Genomic DNA, 20,563 nt, shown 5'->3' with positions numbered 1-20,563 from the left:
AAAGTTTGCAATTCAAAGAAATTGACGACAATTTGTTACTATAACAATGTTATTTAAAGAACATTTAAGCAATATTACATATTAAGCAAACAACAAAAAATTGTTCGAATATAAAGTTAGCTACAATTTTTTTGGCTTTTGTAGATTGGTAAGCTTTGAACTGTATCTTTGTGTGCAATAGAATAGACTAACAGAGAATAGCATTCATTTGATATTATTGAGACTTGTCAAACCTGGATAGCCCAAAACCATCACCGCACATTATCCAAGACTCGTTACCCACATTGATTTGGCCTCAGGCCCACTACATGTAGAACCTGATTGTGCATTAGCCATCTTTGTGTGAGATTAATGACAAACCCACAAATTAAAATGCTGGCAAACCACCAGAAATCAGCCCCTGGGACGCATGAAGCATCCAAGAAGGCATGATAGAGCGCTCTGGGGACGCTGTATTTATTCCACTCCTTTCCAATTTGTGGGCAAAGTACTTGGAACATATTGCAGCCCCATTTCTCAACACTCTTAATAGCTCCATATTTTTCGATTTTCTTTTATCCATCATTTCCCAATAGATTTATTTCTGTGACTTCTTGTACGGAATAAGTGCTAAAATTTACGTGTTGTTTATCCAATAAAATGTCCATTAGGCGAGTGACATAGCATTTTGACTTGGAATTTTTACAATGCATTCTACTCTGAAATAACATTAGTACTAGCAGGTATTTTATCAGTGTCACTGAACCCTTGCAATATATAACCACCCATGTCAAAATGTGTAAATTTAAGGACTTTGGTATAATTATACATATTTTTCAAGGAGTTTGGTATAGTTATATATACTTTTAATGAGTCTGGTATAATTATATATATATATATGTTTCAAGTAATTTGGTACAATTATGCATATTTTTCAAGGAGTTTGGTATAATCATACATTTGCAAATTTTTCTGAAAAATGCAATTGTACTAGCAACCATGTTGTTGCTGAAAAGACTGGCACATTTTGGTGATATATTTACGTCATCGGGCATACCAAACTCCCACAAGAGTAGGGGTGGACAGCTTTTGCATGTTGATACAGTCAAAGTAGTGAGCAGGATAAATACATTTACAGTACATGACATTATTCATACATGTACATGTATTTAGCTTTGATAGAAAGTTCTTTAGTTGTGAAAAACCATACAAAAGTCCCTGAACTTTTTGTTGAGTCAACAAAAAATCTGTAATGTCAACACAAAAACGACAAAATCTAATACAGCAGCAAAACTTTGATTAGTTTAATTATTAATTATTTTCAGGTTAATTTTATGGGAATATAAGATGCTTAAGTTGCGGGATGTGGACAGAGGAAGTGGGGACAAGGTAAGGCCTTTATTCCAACATTTATAATAATTAAACAATTAATTAACCACACACTCACTTTCTATCCTATATAACATTGTTAACGGCCGCAGCCCACGTAAGGCTCGAAAGGCGGGTTGGTCAAAGTAGGGATCAGAGAGTGCCAAGACTCTGTCACAAGGGAATGGTTAGAAAATGGGGCAGGTGGAGGGTGGAGAAAGAGAGAAGAGGCTTTTTAATTGCCAATACTGTATAATTACGAAAAACTTTTATGTAATTTTGATATGTAAAATACAAATATGATGAAGCAAAATTTTAGTAATGTAAATATTTTTAATAATGTAATAATTAAATAATGTAAATATTTTTGATGATGTAATAATTTAATAATGTAAATATTTTTAATGTCAGAAGCAACTCAACTGCCTCGATTCCATTATAAGACTATGTAGCCGTGAATGTTTTTAACAATGTACATCTATGAAATGCAATTCAGCCTTCAGCTGCAATGTTCATGATTGATCAATAAGAATTTTTTGATTGATTGATTGATTGATTGATTGATTGAATAGCTTACAGTGTTTGTCATGTGATAGACAAGAATCAGTATCCGAATAATCTGCTATGTTTACTCTTAGGGCTTTTTTACAAGGGAAAAATAGAATAAATGACAATACTTTACATCATGTTAACTTTAGATATAACTTAAGATATGATTAGCTCAAAGAATCAGTATCAGGATAATCTGCTATGTTTACTCTTAGCTCTTTTCTAGGAGGAAAAATAGATGATGAAAGCTCTTTTTACATGTTAACTTCAGGTATGATAAGCTCAAAGATAGACACAAAATATATACTTGTGTGGACTACAGTAATTTCTATCCATCTTTCATCCTAAAAAGTGTTATTTGCCCAGCCTTTTCAATTTTGTCTCTCACAAAAGACGTTGAAGGGCCTTTTCTTTTTCATTAAGCAAGTTTCTGTTATGAGTCCCGGAATGTGACATTCCCAATGCAATTAACTCTGTCTGCTCCATATCTGTGTCTGTCTCAATCAGTAAATTGGACCATTTAAGGCCACAGCAAGTTAATGAGATGTTTGTTATTTTTTTACACTCAACCTAATGTTTAGTACTAAAACTCCTTAGTTTGTAACTGATCACATAGCAAGTGTCCATTTCCATTGGCTGAACACATTCTTGTCTTGCGTCATGAAACACAACAGTTGGTTGTTCAAAAGAAGTAATTTTAAATCATTGTCTTGACAGGAAAAATTGCTAAATCGTGGTGAAAATGCTTTTTCACTTTTTTGGGCAAACCAACCCACATATACAAGAAAGCACAACATCAATTCAAACTTTTCCAGAATGCTAAAATCAAACAGTGAAAATTTGTATCCATACAATTTAAAAAACGTTCTACAATGATAAGTTTTTTTTTCACACAAGATAGGGTCAACACCTATTCACAAACCTCAGGGCTCAAAATTAAGGTCAAAGTTTAGTATACAGCATATTGTTAACATCTGAGTGTCAGAAAAATTATAAAATCATTGTTGTAGTACTTTAGAAATGAAACATAATTAGTTGATGCTGACATCCTAGTTATTTTATTTTATATGGTGCATCCCCCCAAAAATTTGTGCACTCAATTTTTTAGGTTGCAAAAATGACTTTAGAGCCCTGAACCTTGATGTCAATATCTGCTGAAACAAACCAACTGAGGTGTAGACCGTTTTTGAACAGCAGGACATTTCATAATTGGCTTGAGGGACATGAGGCAAGCTCAAATTTGGTTCATGAATAATTAATTTTCTTCGGCGTTTGAACCATTTAATAAGGATCCGAACTAGTTTTCCTATCTCTAAATATGTATCTCAGATCTATCAAGCATGTCTAATTATATGCCTTTCCATAAAAAGTAAAGATAAATTTCAAAGACGCAGTTTACGATATTTATATTTAATAGACGGATTTAGAATGTTGGTGCGTGAAATCTCTAGATCTTGTAACTTCATGTAAAGAAATTTCGTTTCAAAATGCCTTTAAATATGGCGTTCCTCCAAACTCAGTGACACATAAATGTTCATACAGTAGAGACAATCCCTAGCTTTTCCGACGTACTAAATACAGAATCCGATTTTCTTTTCTAAAATTGCAAAGGCGGCCGGCTGGTAACAATTGTTTACTACCCCGAAGGAATGGTTGTGGACAAAACAAATCATTTCACAGTCGGCACGAATTTTGCTCGGGCTCTTCGGTTTTCAGTTCGGCTATACTGGCAGTGCCGCTGTGAAAAAATCATGTCCCGAACGTACTTTCGCCTTTTTGAGTCGTGAAGGTGTTAGGTATACGTAGATCGATCTTTCCACTGAGTATTCTACAGGCATGCAGGCTTCAGTCCCCTTCAGACAAGCTTATCGCACTTTTGCTAAAACAGGATTGCCTTCAGCGCGTTCAGCTAAAAAGCTTTTATATCCAAAACCTTCGCCTCTGCAGTAACAGTTCTCGCCGATAATAGCGGACGCCCTGCGCAGAATTTAAAACAAAAATCGGTAACGTAACGTCTGTAAGAGGATCGTCCTCAGACGTGGCGTTTTTCTAACGATTTCTGGAAAGACAAACTTCCGCTGAAGTATCAGTGAGCTGTACAAGGTTGTCCGGTGCAGTCAGGAGTTCGGTCGAAGGGTTCATTGATTGCAAGAGAGCAAAGGCCGCGGATCCGACAAGATCGTTCGGAAACTATCCCTGGCTACAGTTTTGAAACAAGCTTGTAAACTCTGGCACGATTTTGGTTTCTGTGCTTTCTAAACGTTTATTAAATGTCTACAGACGACCTCGCCTCTTTCGGTCGTAGGAAACGTCGCGAATAGTCGTTTAGCAAAGGCCGCGGACAAGATCGTTCGGAAACTACTAGTATCCTTGGCTACAGTTTTGAAACAAGCTTGTAAACTCTGCTGCGATTTTGGTTTCTGTGCTTTCTAAACGTTTACTAAGAGTCTACAGATGACCTCGCTTCTTTCGATCATAGGAAACGTCACGAATAATCGTTAAGCAAAGGCCGCGGACAAGATCGTTCGGAAACTATCTCTGGCTACAGTTTTGAAACAAGCTTGTAAACTCTGCTACGATTTTGGTTTCTGTGCTTACTAAACGTTGACTAACTTTATTGAGCCAAAGTGTTTAATCTGTTGATTCAGACATTGAGTGCAGTTTGTATTATTGACCCTTCTATGAATGATTTATGTTGTAAACAAGCATCGGAATTCAGCGTTGTACATCACGGCTGCCAGTCATGCTGTTGTTGATACAAATAAACCAATAAACAAAACAATAAACAACTAAAAGTCTACAGACCACCTCGCCTTTTTCAGTCGGAGGAAACGTTGCGAAAAATCGTTTATGCTTCGTACCTAATTCATGAACGTATCTAATGCTAAGAGTTGATCTGCTAACCTTCATATATATAATGATTTTATGATTGAACGTATATTTTTTAAATCTGACAATATTATGTATGGGCTTTATGATAATGTATGAAATTAAAAAGATTGATCTATACTTACCCAGTGACTACGACTACGAAATCCATAATGTTCCAGCCGTTTCGTAAGTACGACCCTTTATGTAGAACAAAGCCCAGGGCGATAATCTTTACGGCGGCTTCCACGCAGAAAATGCCCAGAAAGTACGGTTCCGTGAGTTCCTAGAAAAATAACGGACGAAAAAAATGGTTATTTGACACCACAAGTATACAGAGGTAGAGTTTGTTCTTATGCTGAGGTCACATTTCCAAGCCGGGGCCCGAATGGAACGAAAAGTATTACATAAAGGACAACAAATCGCAAAAAAAGTTAATAATAAGTTAAAAAAAACTAATAATGGGAACTATTTGCGTATATTATTGATATAAATTGATGATTTTTCGTTAATCGAATCAGCCTGGCTGGGCCCCGGTTTGGAAATGTGATCTCAGCCTAAGATAGAACATTCAGCGGACGAAAGAGGGTTGTTTTTACTCTGATGTTATGTTCAGCACCAAGGACAGGGAACATATTCCAGATGCACTGTACAATAACGTTGTCTTCTGTTATATCGTTTCCGTGAGGTCCTAGAAAAATGACGGACGGAAAAAATGGTTATTTGACACCACAAGAATAAAAAGTAGAATTCTTACATATAACATAGAGCGAATGAAATGGATTTTAGGTACATTTTGTTAAAGTCTAAGTCCGTCTTCACATTATTGTAACCCTTATATAACATGTGAGTGGTTCTCCTGAGCCTTATTGTCTGGTGAAAATTGCAGTAAATAACAAGGATAAAAAAGCATTACTAAGAGGGATGGTTTTACTGATGTTATGTTCAGCACCAAGGACAGGGAAGGTATGCCGGACACAGGGACTGAACAACGATGTTATCTTCTGTTATCCCTTATTGTATTTGCAACATAATATTAACAATCAAGATTTTCTGGATGAGATTTAATGAATTCATGAATTCCTAATAACAAAAATGCAAGATAAGTAATAGTAATGATAAGAATGGAAAAACACAAAAGAGAAGAAGCAGCGAAAAAAAACTTTCAGTTAAAAGAAGTGGAAGTAAAAGGCATTCTATAGTAACTGAACGTGCTCGTAATTCTAATGAGCTAGAAGTGCGTACACAAGCGTTCTAGTTCGTCCTTGGCCTTGTAAGATACAGTAAAACTGCAAGCCAACATTAACAGAGTTATTACGTTAGGATCATCTTTTGGGACTTCTACTTCGATCTCTAATTATCTTGCGGAAGTAGAGCTATGCGGCGTAAGGTTTTTTTTCTTAGGCCACACCAAGTAAATTTCATGGATGACGTCCGCGCGCGCATTGATTTTGGCCTGTTCCTAGAAAAAAAAGAAATTCCGCTTCCTGTAACTATGACCAAAGAGTCACGACAGTGCCGCAAATAGGTTTGTACGGACCAAAGCTCATGAAGCATCAAGCAAGGAAATCATGACTTCCATTAGGAATTCAGTTTGGTACAAGAAACTTGCTGACCGCTCCATCTATCTCCCCAAAGCACAAGACGACAACTGCTGTTCCACCTGATTTATTGCTGTTTTGGTGATGAATAAAAGACTTCTTGCTTGTTACACTGTGTCACCTCATTCAATTTGTGTCTTAACATTTGTCGTCTCTTAGTATATTTCTAATCTAGGCATCTTGCTTTTTAGGGCCCTTCTTGGTTTTTTTTTCGCCCTCTCGCATTAGATTTAGGGTCTCCAAAGGACGTCATCCATAAAATCTACTTGGTGTGGCCTTACGGCTTTGTACTGTGGTCGACTCACATCCCGTGAGATATTTTGGATGAATGCGCCGCTCCAGTCTATCAAAATTGAATCAACAGAGACGGTTTGGGGCAGTCAAATATGACAGCGGTGTTATGCTTAGGTCACATTTCCAAACCGGGGCCCGGCCGGGCTATCTGTACAAACGAAAAATTACAAATTCGTATCAAGAATATACAGAAATAGTGCACATGATTCTCATTGATAAAGTTTCTGCGTTTTCTTGTCTTCTATATCGTACTTTTTGTTCCCAAAAGCTGCCCGTCCGGGCCCCGTGTGGGAATTGTGGCCTCAGCATTAGGCATGAAAAAATGGCCGATCTCTTGCTGCCCCTATTGAAGGAATAAACGTCCCCCCTCCCCCTCTTTATATAGAGAACTCGCGGGTCTAAGTCATATTTACACGTCCCTGCACGGTCTGCAAAACGGGTTTCCAATCAAAACGACGACTGGAGTCTAGACCGGTGGATTTTACAACACCTCTGTCGGGCTATCCTGCCGCCCAGTCTGGTCCAGTCCAGGCAACATTTACCGATTACATCCGATAGTTGATCGCGTTTAGGCCACACCGACTTAATTTTATGGATGACATCCTCTGAAGACCCCCAAACTAGTGCGCGCGGGCGAGTAAAAAAATACGGTCAAAAATAAAAAGTCTACTAAACCACAGGAATACAGAGCTAGTATTGTAAATTCGCGGAAGTACATACTGTGACATACACGGCAAGCTGGTACATGCTGGCCTTTTCCGGAATTTATGAATCGGCACTGTAGGTATGTACTGAGTTCTTGAGTCGTGGAGCTTCGGTAGCCTGGGTGCCCGGCTACGTATTGTCGCTAACTACCATGGTTTACCCAGGCCTAGAGCCAGGCCAGAACCTCGGAGGACGTGATCTTAAGCTTTTTCTTTAGAACAGGCCAAAATCAATGCGCGCGTGGATGTCATCCATAAAATTAAGGCGGTGTGGCCTAATACATCCAATGGTTGATAGCTTTTAGTTATGAAAACTGTCACTTCTAGATTATTCAGGGGGTAGGTCTACTGTCCCAAGTTCATGAACCCGTGTTTCTTTTTATTCTTTGAGAACAAGCAAAAATCAACGCCCGTGGATGTCATCCATAAAATTAAGGCGGTGTGGCCTTACATCCAATGGTTGATAGCGTTTAGCCATGAAAACTGTCACTTCTAGATTATTCAGAGACTAGATCTACTGTCCCAAGTTCATGAACCAGTGTTTCTTTTTCTTTTTTTCAGAACAGGCGAAAATCAATGCGCGCGTGGATGACATCCATACAATTGCATGGCCTTACATCCAATGGTTGATCGCGTATAGTCATGAAAACTGTCACTTCTAGATTATTCAGGGACTAGATCTACTGTCCCAAGTTCGTGAACCCGTGTTTCTTTTTCTTTTTTTTTGAGAACAGGCGAAAATCAATGCGCGCGTGGATGTCATCCATAAAATCAAGCCGGTGTGGCCTTACATCCAATGGTTGATCGCGTATAGTCATGAAAACTGTCACTTCTAGATTATTCAGAGACTAGATCTACTGTCCAGGGTTAACGAACCCGTGTCTGAGCCATTCATCTGAACAGCTAAAGCATATTACCGCATCAAACGTGCCCGGCTCAGAATCCATTTAGCAATGTAAATAATTGATCGGAAATAAATCACTATTTCCCCGGGTGACGGCGTACTCCGAATTTCGAACTCGACACCTTCAAAGGTACAGGGCTGGAAATACTGGTTGCATGTGCGCCTTAGTGCACCCAAATTTGGAGCTGTGCACCCAATTTTTTCTCTGGGTGCACCAGTGCACCCAAATATTTTAATAGGTCTAACATATGTAAAGATGTTAAATGTATAGTAGTTACAGCATATTATATTTTATTCTTAACATCTTAAGTGTCAAAAAAATTATGCAATCATTGTTATAGTACTTTTCTGAAACGTATAGTTTTTGCTGACATTCTACTTATTTATTTTATATTGTGCACCTTAAATATTTTTTGTGCACCCAATTTTTTAGGTTGGGTGCACCAGCTTCCCCAAAATGAATTTCGAGCCCTGCAAGGAGCATTGTGATTACGCAGAGCTGGAAATGTAGTTTGCCCGGAACTGTATGTTTCAAAATTGGATTTCTCTGAAAATGAGCTGCAGTTTTTAACGGTGGAAAATACGAATTATTGTTGGCATTAGACCAAGGATCGGTTAAACTCGTCCTGCGATCGACATACGATCGCGAATTAAAGACATTTTTGGGGTACTTGCATGTAACCTGCTCAGATTCAGTCGTCTTGTTACGAAAAATACTGACTAGAAAAGTAACATTTGCAAAGCCAACGCGTAATATTTGCCTTCACATATGGCCTGCTCTGTTAATTCTTACTCAAGCACATTCACATATATGGTCAGACAGGAGTCTAAATCCCTCCTACTATAAATTTGTAACATTATGTAACCCAACACCAGTTACCATGGTGAGAGACAGTCTGGTTCAGTCAGGTGAGAGGCCACTGTTTGGAGAAGAAGAAGAAACGTAGCAAAAACAATATGTTTTCCGTCGGTAAACATAAATAGATCCTTGTCGGCAGTTAGTTCTTTCATAGCCTGATCGAAAACTCCAGGGCGTCAAACCTAGAACAGCCATGGAGCCGCTAGTTGAAAGACAACGTTGTCTTGATTTTCGAAAAATATATTCTGACAAAATAATTTCTTGTGCTCGACACGTCTTCTTGTTCCTTGGCAGCCAGACGTCTTTTATGTAAGCATGACGCCGAAAGACGGTGCGCTACATTTCAATGAGCTTTGATCCAAGATATTCTGCCGAGGCGACACCCAGAACCGGGGGATATTACGGCATATATTACAGCGGGGAGGAAGAGTTATATCATGTGCTTTGCTTCTTTTATATCGGGAAATCTCATCTGGTCGCTCGCAGCACTGCAGTAAGATGCTGTGAGCAGGAGAATGGTAGGGTGATAGAGCAAATGTTTGGGTTTGTGGGTGGGTGAGTTTGGGTGTGTATGTGTGAGTGAGTGAGTGGGTAAGTGAGTGAATGGGTAGGTGGGTGAGTGAGTGAGTGAGTGAGTGAGTGAGTGAGTGAGTGAGTGAGTGAGTGAGTGAGTGAGTGAGTGAGTGAGTGAGTGAGTGGGTGGGTGAGTGAGTGAGTGAGTGAGTGAGTGAGTGAGTGGGTGAGTGAGCGAGTGAGTCGGTGGGTGGGTGGGGAGTTAGGTGAGTTTGTGAGCGAGTTAGTTACATGTAGTTAGTGAGTGAGCGAATGAGTGAGTGAGAGAGAAAAGAGAGGAGGAGAGCAAGATTGTCATTCGTCAATGAGTCAAGCCATATTATTCGTGACCCTATTGCCGACATTTTAACGCTATCGACATAACTCAAACCGATACAAGTGGACTTTTATTGGGATACACTGAAAACAAATATCGCTTTTCTGTCCAAAACCATGCCTTGATTTACCAGCATGTACACAATGTAAATCTGCTGCGCCTATTGGCTTCTAAATGAATGAAATTTGATCTACAGGCTCTGGCCAAAGGTCCTGAATGCTCGCCGTTAAAAACAGGTCATGGCATCTGGAATCGAAATTTCTCCCAGTCGACCTACAAAATTGATGGCCCCTCATTATCGAGTTTTTACACGGTTGTTCTGATTCCATCCAACTAGACGAATACAGACTGACTGTAAAATCTATGATTCAGAACATGTATCTGGAGGTGGAACAACGACCGCTCAAAATGGTTCCTTTCCCGGCCCTTACTTTTTTTTTTAGTGTGTCGATCGAAGGTGAGGCTTTAGCAAGCTTGGTCTAGTGGTCACGGGCAGGTTAAATCTGTGATTCCATGTAGAAAACCAATAGAGGGCTGACGGTCGATCAGTAGATTTTCATGTAAGCGATACACATGATAGGGAGGGTACTATTATGTTTACCAAAGGAAAACATATTGTTTTTGCTCAGTTTCCTCTTCTTCCGTTCCAAACACTGACCTCTGGCCCAGACTGTCTCTCACCATGGTGAATGGTGTTGGGTTACATCATGTTGCAATTTTATAATAGGAGGGATTTAGACTACTGTCACCATATATGTGGACATCAAAATTTTGCCTGTTGCAGACGATATCTTTTCCGACACAACATTTGGAAACTACAGACGGGATGTTAACCTTATATTCGCAGATACGACCTTATATTGTGCCGAAGTGTTTTGCACAATACATTACGCACCCCCGTCAAACTCCGTTCAAGCCGTACCCGGTAATTCGTGCCGTACCCTGTACTTTTTCGCCGTACCCAATGGCGGATATCGCTCAGCCCCGGTGCGTAGTCACTCGGAAGAAGTGTCTAAATACCCTGTACGGCAACGATACACAACCTCATACATACACAACCGTACGGCGAAAAAGTACAGGGTACGGCACGAATTACCGGGTACAGCTTGAAATTTTCGCGGGTACGGCACGAATTTCCGGGTACGGCTGTAATTTTTGAGCGGGTACGGCTTGAATTTCCGGGTACGGCTTGAAAGGAGTTTGATGGGGTGATTACGGGTTTCACACAAGCGCAGTGCGTTCTGCCGACAGAGAACAGTTATGGGCGATGACGTCACTGCTTGCAACAGGTGCAGCGTATTCTGGGCACGTGCAGACTTGACAGCTCTCGTTCCCCGGGGCTGCATTGCGCCGCGGCTGCTTCAGCGATCAAAGCCTGCATTAAGAACCTCACACGCACTGACAGCTTCGTCGTCCCTGCGGCTTGTTTTTAACGCCTTCTTTATCTTCCCCTGTATTTTCTTATTTTTCTTCTCTTATGCTTAGGTCACATTTCCAAGTCGGGGCCTAGTCGGGCTGTTTGTACGAACGAAAACTTAACAATTCATATCAAGAATATACAGAAATAGTGCCCATGGTTATTATTAAAAAAACTTTTCTGTGTTTTGTTGTCTTTTATATCGTACTTTTCGTTCCCAAAAGCTGCCCGGCCGGACCCCGTGTGGGAATTGTTACCTCAGCATTACTCCATTATTTTTCAAGGCCCATGCATGGTAGGAGGAAAGGCACACATACATATATCGTAGGTAAATCAACTGTGGCCTTCTTTATCTTCCCCTGTATTTTCTTATTTTTCTTCTCTAGTTCCACGCAGTTCAGTTTATTCCAATCGACTAGCATGTACACAGACATGAAATTTGTTGAAAGTTACAAAGATAAAATGCAGCAAAAGAACGAAGAGCTCTCGGCATTAAAAATACGGCTAAAAGCATAACATTATCTATTAAAACCAAGTTTTAAAAAATACGGAGCAATCGTGGTCAACAGAATTCAGTTCTTATATTTTGCAAGGCCCATGCATATTAGGAAGGCTGTAGTCTCCACCAGACTCCTTTTGCAGGCTGATAAATAGTAGAAATTGGCCTAAAAAGGGAATATCATGGGCAGAAGAGATGGCCGCCATAGAATCTCCAGCTTGCCTGCACGGAGTCTGTGAGAAGTCGCTACGATGAAAAGGCGCTACGATGAAAAGGTATAAAAGTAATCCGCCCATCTACGGCAAGCTGCAGATTCTATGGCGGCCATCTCCTCTGCCCATGATATTCCCTTATTAGGCCAATTTCTACTATTTATCAGCCTGCAAATGGAGTCTGGTGGAGACTAGGAAGGCTGCCTTTCCTCGGTTCCTGGAAACCCACACATATCGTAGGTAAATCAAGTGTTGATAAGATCCGCATACGGCCAGCAGCTTTGGCCTGGCTTTGAGCGCTCAGCCAAATGAAGTGTGCCGCGAGGTGGCGGGAAGTGGATCTAACTGGAAGCCGGTAGCGTGCAGATGCAAGCTCTGTTCATCTGGGCGTGGTGCCGCCAGTACGGTTTGAGAAGATAAGCTTAGCCGCTTCTCAACATTCTAGCCACACTCCACGGTATTTTGTTATGCTCTAGCCACACTCCACTTTTATTATACTCTGTACTTAAGTCTGTTTTAATTTTGTATTGTTAATTGATTGATTTTAGCTTAATGTAGTAAGTGTTAGCTTAGTATGTTATATTACGTATGTTTAATTTTTGTATCCCGAAATCAGCTATGCTGCCTGGGTGGCCAATGTATTGTCTTGTTACAATTGAATTTAAAAAAAAATAAAATAAAATAAGCATTTTGATATTGGAGACTGAGTAAAGAGACTCTTTCTTACACAACCAAGTCTTTTGTTCAGCCGACGTTTCGTTGACCGTCTGTCACCTTCCTCGGGGCAATTCTGACTGGTTCACTCTATACCGTACGGCGTTTTAATATTGGAGACTGTGCTCGTATGTAGAGCAGTTTGTTTTCATTTCTAAACATCATAATTTTGAAAGCCTTACAGCAGGGATAAAGCTCCCTGAATTGCCAAGAGTTTGTGTCCAAATTACAAATTGCAACTGACAAGACAGGCGACATATACATCCCTCATATACATTATACTAGTAATCGGTATACCGTAAGGCGTTTTGATATTATTGGAGACTGGTCGTGTGTAGAGCGGCGTGTTTTCGAATTTCTCAACATCATAGATTTGTAATCTCCAAGCAGATCCTAGGGTGGCAAAAGACAGTATCAAATTGGCCAGGCAGTATCCATTAGCCAGAGAAGGTCCAATGCACCCTTGGGTGGCGTATTGGGCACTCTCTGGCCAATGGATACTGCCTGGCCAATTTGCCACCCTAGGATCTGCTTGGAGATTCATAAATTTGCAGGACACAAAATCATCGCCTGGACATGAAACTTCAAAAGCGTGCTGAGGCTCATCTTGCATCAAACTGAGGACGCGAGGATGGTCATTTGCATATAATCATCGAGCAAGTCGAGATTCTGCACCTGATTCTTCTCCTCATAACCTTCTCTTTTCTTAGCCTCCGTAGCAGGCTTATACTTATAGAACTGGAGGTTTGGTGGTCTTCGGCTGTTTTCTCATCAGCCCAGTTCTAAAAAACGGGGGTAACTCAACCAGGCCGGCTATGTTGTCTATATGCAATCAGAAAATAGCACATAAAAGCTCCCAAAGATCCTGAAGACCCCCAGTTTTTGGCATGCTATGGAGGCTACTGTTTTCTACTGCTCTATCGTTGTCCACCCCTTTCTATCTAATGATTTGAACTCGCAGGTGGCGAGCTAGAGAGAGAGAGAGAAGAAAAAACGACATCAATAAGCGCGTCAGTAGCGGGAAAGGCCGTGCTAAACGTCGACCGGAGACAGCTTTGAAAGCTGCTCTCCTCATAACTTCTGTCATTACTGCCGCCAAACCCATCCGCACGCCCCTGTCTGCCTGCTCTCATAAAGCGCCAGGTCCGCAAGGCGTTCAGCACAGACAGATGCCACCGTCGGTACGCCTATTATGTCCACGGTTGCCGACTAGAATGCGAAATCAGTTCTCTTTCATTGTGCTTCGTACGAACCTGAGCTTCCCGTAGCCTCCATAGCATGCCAAAAACTCAGGGTTTTGGGTAGCCGCGGCGACTGTTGCAGGGCTTCTCTTGCTTGCAGTCTTTTACATTAGCCTGTTGTTAGGGCTAATGTAAAAGACTGCAAGCAAGAGAAGCCCTGCAACAGTCGCCGCGGCTAGGTTTTGGGGGTCTTCAGGGTCTTTGGGAGCTTTTATGTGCTATTTTCTGATTGCATATAGACAACATAGCCGGCCTGGTTGAATATATCTACGCGTTTTGTATGTAGGGAAGCGTATGTCAAGTGCATGGAAATACAGTGGCGGCCGGAAGTCTGAACGTTTAGTGGTTATCTTAATGTCTGAATTCATGCATCTCTTTATTTCCCTTTCCGATAACGGGAACAAACAAATGTGAAGAGCAAATATGGAGGGAAGCTACGCATTGAGTCATCCGATTTTAACGAATTTGTTGCGACGTGGGTTAGATATATATCCGCTTTGAAACGTCTTTCTGTGTACTAGGCAAATATCAAACTCATTCAAAATGGCGGCGAATCATATAATTTTATCCGCCATTTTGAGCATTATAAAAATACCTTCCCATGTGTGCATTTTGTGAGTCTAGATCCAAACAAATAGGCAGGAAATTTTCAATTTAGTAGTTTGCAGGGGGGAAGTCATTCAATTAGAATTAGAAACGGGATTTCTGCATATTCTCAGTATACATGATTTTCTTTTCTATGATTATGTGACAGACCTAAACAAGTGTGTAGACCTTAACAAATAAGCAGGAAATTTTCAATTTCGTACTTTGCAGGGGGGGAACATAATCGAATTAGAACGTCATTGAATTAGAAACAGGATTTTGGACTTATTTGCATATTCTATGTATACATGATTTTTCTATGATTATGTGACAACTGTTGGAACATCATCGAATTAGAACGCCATCGAATTAGAACGCAATCGAATTAGAACGCCATCGAATTAGAACGCCATCGAATTAGAACGCCATCGAATTAGAACGCCATCGAATTAGAACGTCGTCGAATTAGAAACATGATTTTGGACTTATTTGCATATTCTAGGTATACGTGATTTTTTCTATGATTATGTGACAATTGTTGCTGATTTATAAGAAAATTCGACTTTTTCAGCTCAAACGCACTTCGAATTAGAAGCGGGATTTTGGAATTATTTGCATATTCTAAGTATGTATATACGGAACATGATGATTTATAAGAAAATTCGACTTGTTCAGCTCAAGCACACTAGTACTTTTCTCCAGACGCGGTATCAGTCACAGTTTGTGCGAAAATCAGCCCGGCCTACGCGTAACATGTGCCCAGGGTAGATAACGGTTGGAGGACTGATTCTCCATCCAGATAAATTCCACATTTACGTGCGGTGCCCAGCTCTGTCAACGGCTAAAGAACTGCTGCGTAGGCATTTTTGTTATGGCATGGCATGCCAAAAACTGGGGGTCTTCGGGGTCTTTCGGAGCTTTTATGTGCTATTTTCTGATTGCATATAGACAACAAAGCCGGCCTGGTTGAATTACCCCCGTTTTTATAACTGGGCTACTCAGAAAACAGCCGAAGACCATCAAACCCCCAGTTCTATAAGCCTGCTACGGAGGCTACATTTTTGTTGTTACTAGGAATCAATCGTTTCCAGGACTACCCAGTTTGAACTGGAAATCTTTAGAAAAATAACGTCGTCACTCCCGTGAATAGTTTCATCAGGTTGGTAAGTCACTGAGTCAAGGGACTCTGGTGTGCTGCAGTGCAATGTAAACCAGTCAGAATTGCCCTGACGAAGGTGACAGACGGTCACCGAAACGTCGGCTGAATAAAAGACTTGGTTGTGTAGAAAGAGTCTCTTTACTTAATGTCGTCACTCTACAGATATCCTAACATTCGTTGACATTTTCTCCGTTTACAAAATCAACTTGTGTCAGACTTTTTTTGCACGAGGGTCTCAGGGCATTACAGCCATCAATCAAAAGTGACGGGGGGCGCCACAGACTTTCTGCAACCTATGATCCACTGCTCACGGAGTCACGTGTGTTATCTGCGTGACGTCACGGAAGCGGTGGATTGCTTATTCCTTGATCAAGGCTGGAGTTGCACAGTCGAAAATTTGGGTAAGTCCAATTTCTTGTGTTGGCAATAGCAGTTCAAACTTGTTTCATGATGACTTGTACTAACACAAATGAACTTCTAAGATAAGCTTTTGTCAGTGTTATGGTCAACAATGAACTACCACAAATCAGCTGTCAAATCCATTTTGTTGTCTGTTTTACAACATGAAACATCAGCATTAGCTGTTTTTAGTGGGTAAACTGACGTCAATGCACGGGTTATTAAACCTACTTCTATTGCCTTCTAATGGAAAAAGATTTCCACAAGGAAAACCGAATGGGTTGACGTATGATAAAGGAAACTGGCGATCCCATGTGGTCCACCCTCCCACTCTTCCTCATTGATTTATCTCAAACTGTACTCTCTGTAGCAATGAACGAAATGAAATCTTTGACGCAACCTCCAAAATTCAACCCTATTAAACTTTCACACATATACAAATGAAAAGAAAACTACTCTCCTCCTAACATCCGAAAACCTACAAATTACAGGAAAAGTGGGATCTTTTGTCTTCCTCTGTCTTCAAAAAATGAGTCAAATCCAGTATTTTTTAGAAGTTAACAGTAGTTCTATGCGTATTAATTGCCTGTTCTTATACCAAATGTTTCTTTGTACTCGCAGTTAGCCCTCGGACATGAATTTGCAATAAATGATTATCATTAAAGGCACGTACTGAGTACAACTCATGCGCCCAATTATGACCTTGCCCTTCATCAAGTCATTACAAGTTCCGAGAAAAAGAAATATCATGATAGCGGTGTTACCAAATTTAAATTGACACGAAATATATTGTATCTACTTAAGAGCCAAGCCGATAGGGGCTATTTTTGGTACGCAGACACTGGCTGTCTCTTTAACTGGATTACTGACCGCCTCTTGCCAATTAGGGCCGGACTAAGTATAGAAAAACAACCACGGTTGAATCAGCATGATTGTAAATTCTAGCTGCTTTGTACATACATGTAGCTCACGTGTTTTCTCGTATACTGCACACTGTACATACAGTGTGAGTTTCAAGATTCAACGATGAAAGATACGCGAGTGTTCGTAAAATGAGGCCACTCAACGTCTGAAGCTAATGCGTTGCAACATTTTCCAAAGATGGCTTGCCAACATCCCATAATATCTCGATGAGCAAAACATCACATAATATTTGTATACAAACAATGACGTTGTCCTGAGAGAGGGACCTGGAGTTTACACAAAAACGTCAAAAGCGACAGCGGCGACACGAACCAAGGGGGTTAGAAAAGGGGCTAACTTCCTTGCCCATACTACTAGAGGCAAATCTGAGGTATAAAAACACGGATATACACATGCAAGTGTATCAGCAAGTCGACACAACAAATACACCGTACATAGAACAATTAATCAATATAACATCGAGAACATCAACTAGATCAAATTGCATTCCTAATGATCTGTTTAAAAGTCCAGAGACTAAGGAGTTGTCGTTGCTGTAGCGGAAGAGTGTTCCAGAGGTAAGGCCCATAGTACTGTAAACCGGTATGTAGTGACTCTTGCAGGTGGACAGAAGAGTAGGTGAGGGTCGTAGCATGACTTACCAACTGTTCGGACAGGGGTGTCCGGTCGTCCTTCGGGAGGTGGTCCTCCAAAGCCAGGACGACGCAGTTTGCCACGATCGTACAGATGATGAAGTAGTCGAAAGGCGTGGGGAGGAGGAAGTCAAGGAAAGGCCGACAGCAGCCCGACAGACCCAAGACAAGACAAGACAAAGACAAGACTGCACCACAACCACACACCACAATCTCTGGGCTAAACTTAATATCCTTGGACAAGGACAGGTAGTTCGGTTGACGTATTCTCCAAGCAGATATTGGGTGAATAATTCTAAAGTTTTCTAACCGGGAGGCTTTTCTGATACGCCAAAAAACAGTTACTCAAGCAACTGGATATGGTTTTGGAAACTGACAGAAGTTTCAGGTAGTACCCACAGCCTTTCGTCAGTGACACTGTAGACTTGGAGGAGAAATGTAGGAGAAAACCTTCTGGGTGTCTAAAGTGTTCTAACCGGGAGGCTGTTTTGGCCTGTACCCCAATATCGGCAATCGACTCTCTTTTTCAGGAAGAACTTTCCTGCTGTTTTGCTGCATCGATTGCTTTTTTTTTGTCAGAAAAAAAAGTAAAATTGTGCCTTTTTGATTTCGTTGTGAAATGTACAAAGTGTGACTTTTACATACACCCAATGTGTCAGCCTTTGCTCTGAGTTTGATCAAGTCACACCAAAGTAATTACAACTTATACAATAGCATAACCAATCCTTGTCCAAGGATAACATCAGCACAAGACTATACAAGAAAAAAAAACGGTGGACTTGTTGGACTTACCAGTTTGATGGAAAGCGGAGTCCTGTCCTTGTTTGGGAGATGATCTTCCATCGCTAGAACTACGCAGTTCGCCATGATAGTGAGGAGAATAAAATACTCAAACGGCGTGAGGAAAATTATTGTCAAGGAACGTGCGATAAATAAAAGTAAACATAAACAACAAACACAAGATTCAACACAAGACGATACGAACACAAGACAAAGACAAACTAGACTTCACATGCACAGGACAACTAAACAAACGTTCAAACCACAAACAATATATATATATATATATATATATATAAACGTGCATCGAAATCATGTCATATAATATTGTATATTATGCAAATAGAACTGTATACTATGCAAATAGAAAGGGTATCGGTATGTGCATACAAAATTACCAGAATAAATTGAATAAACCGTGCTGAGAAAAAAACTGCAACGTATGTAAAAGGGGGTTCTTTTGTAATTATGAAAGTCCCCAGAGGGTATTATATTGCTGCAGGAAAGCGCGCTAGCTTTTGCCTGTGGCCACGCCTTGGCAAACATGTAATATAGTCATGTTTGCGGCATGCAACCGCGCACTGCCATCGCATAACAGTATGCCATACATACAAGACAGGTAAGAAGGGCTTACATGGGGGGGGGGGAGAGAGAAAAACAGAGACTCGCATCAGAACTGAGGCGCTTTAAGCGCAAAACCAAGAATAAGTACATGGTGTAGATGAAGTACTTTCATGGTCTTCTAAGACCGACGAAATGCCTACCTTCTACTATACAAGACATACATTTCGTAAAAAAAATAGTAACGTTACATTTTAGTTTTTAAAAACTTCAGAGCATAATATGCTTTGAGGGGAGGCCGAGGGAGAAAACGTCTGTTGCAGGCGATTCGCGACTGTTTAGCAAAATAATTTTACGCGCACTCTGGTGGGGAAATTCCAGTGAACTCATTGAATTTCGTTGCAGTTCCTAAACTTATACTAGAGAGCACAAAGAGGTGTCCAGATTCAATACACTAGAGTCATATCATGAATCTATTATGAAGGGTTCAACCTAGGATAGAGCAAATTATGGAGGGGCAACTTTACTGAGCTCACTGAATTTCGGTGCAGTTCCTGAGTTTGACCAAATTGATACTAGAGAGCACAAAGAGGTGTCCAGATTCAATATACTACAGTCATATTACGACCCGGCTTGCCATTGCAGAATCTATTATGAAGGGTTCAACCAAAGATATAGCAAACTATGGAGGGGCAACTCTACTGAACTCACTGAATTTCTGTGCAGTTCCTGAGTTTGACCAAACTGATCCTAGAGAGCACAAAGAGGTGTCCAGATTCAATATACTACAGTCATATTATGACCCGGCTTGCCATTGCAGAATCTATTATGAAGGGTTCAACCAAGGATAGGGCAAACTATGGAGGGGCAACTCTACTGAACTCACTGAATTTCGGTGCAGTTCCTGAATTTGATCAAACTGCTACTAAAGAGCACAAAGAGGTGTCGAGATTCAATGTACCAGAGTCATATTATGACCCGGCTTGCCATTACAGAATCTATTATCCAGAGTTCATCCAAGGATAGAGCAAACTATGGAGGGGCAACTCTACTGAACTCACTGAATTTCGGTGCAGTTCCTGAGTTTGACCAAACTGATCCTAGAGAGCACAAAGAGGTGTCCAAATTCAATATACTAGAGTCATATTATACATGAATAGAATAGAAGATGGACAACACTTAATTTTAGACTGTACTTTATATTCTAATGAGAGATCTGTCCTTTTTAATTATATCAAGTTCCCATACTTTGAACACCTAAGCGCAAATGATAAATATTTTTGATGCGTCTAGACAAACCCTGTATCACAAACATGATCTGCTTCCACATTTTTCACTGTACAAAAAAGCGAGAAGAAGTTGACCCCTCTATATTAGCTCAGTGACTAGAACACTTTGTATTAGCCTAGTATAGTATCATTGTAT

The 20,563-nt window shown here is 40.6% G+C and overlaps 1 protein-coding gene across 8 annotated transcripts in view; it reads right to left on the bottom strand.

Annotated features, from left to right (window-relative positions):
• The window catches only part of LOC109484487 (probable voltage-dependent N-type calcium channel subunit alpha-1B), a 157,441-nt gene that overhangs the window by 100,215 nt on the left and 36,663 nt on the right, over positions 1 to 20,563 (bottom strand). For all 8 annotated transcript variants that reach the window (XM_019787757.1, XM_019787759.1, XM_019787761.1 and 5 more), the window contains exons 5-6: positions 18,590 to 18,695; positions 4,911 to 5,050 (exon numbers count right to left, since the gene is read on the bottom strand). In XM_019787757.1, coding sequence (XP_019643316.1) covers positions 4,911 to 5,050; positions 18,590 to 18,695 — 246 coding nt within the window. The remainder of the gene's footprint in view (positions 1 to 4,910; positions 5,051 to 18,589; positions 18,696 to 20,563) is intronic.

This window comes from Branchiostoma belcheri, unplaced genomic scaffold (genome assembly GCF_001625305.1).
Source record: "Branchiostoma belcheri isolate BF01 breed outbred unplaced genomic scaffold, Haploidv18h27 scaffold7, whole genome shotgun sequence".
Taxonomy (NCBI): domain Eukaryota; kingdom Metazoa; phylum Chordata; class Leptocardii; order Amphioxiformes; family Branchiostomatidae; genus Branchiostoma; species Branchiostoma belcheri.
This window is presented reverse-complemented; position numbering and strand designations above follow the sequence as displayed.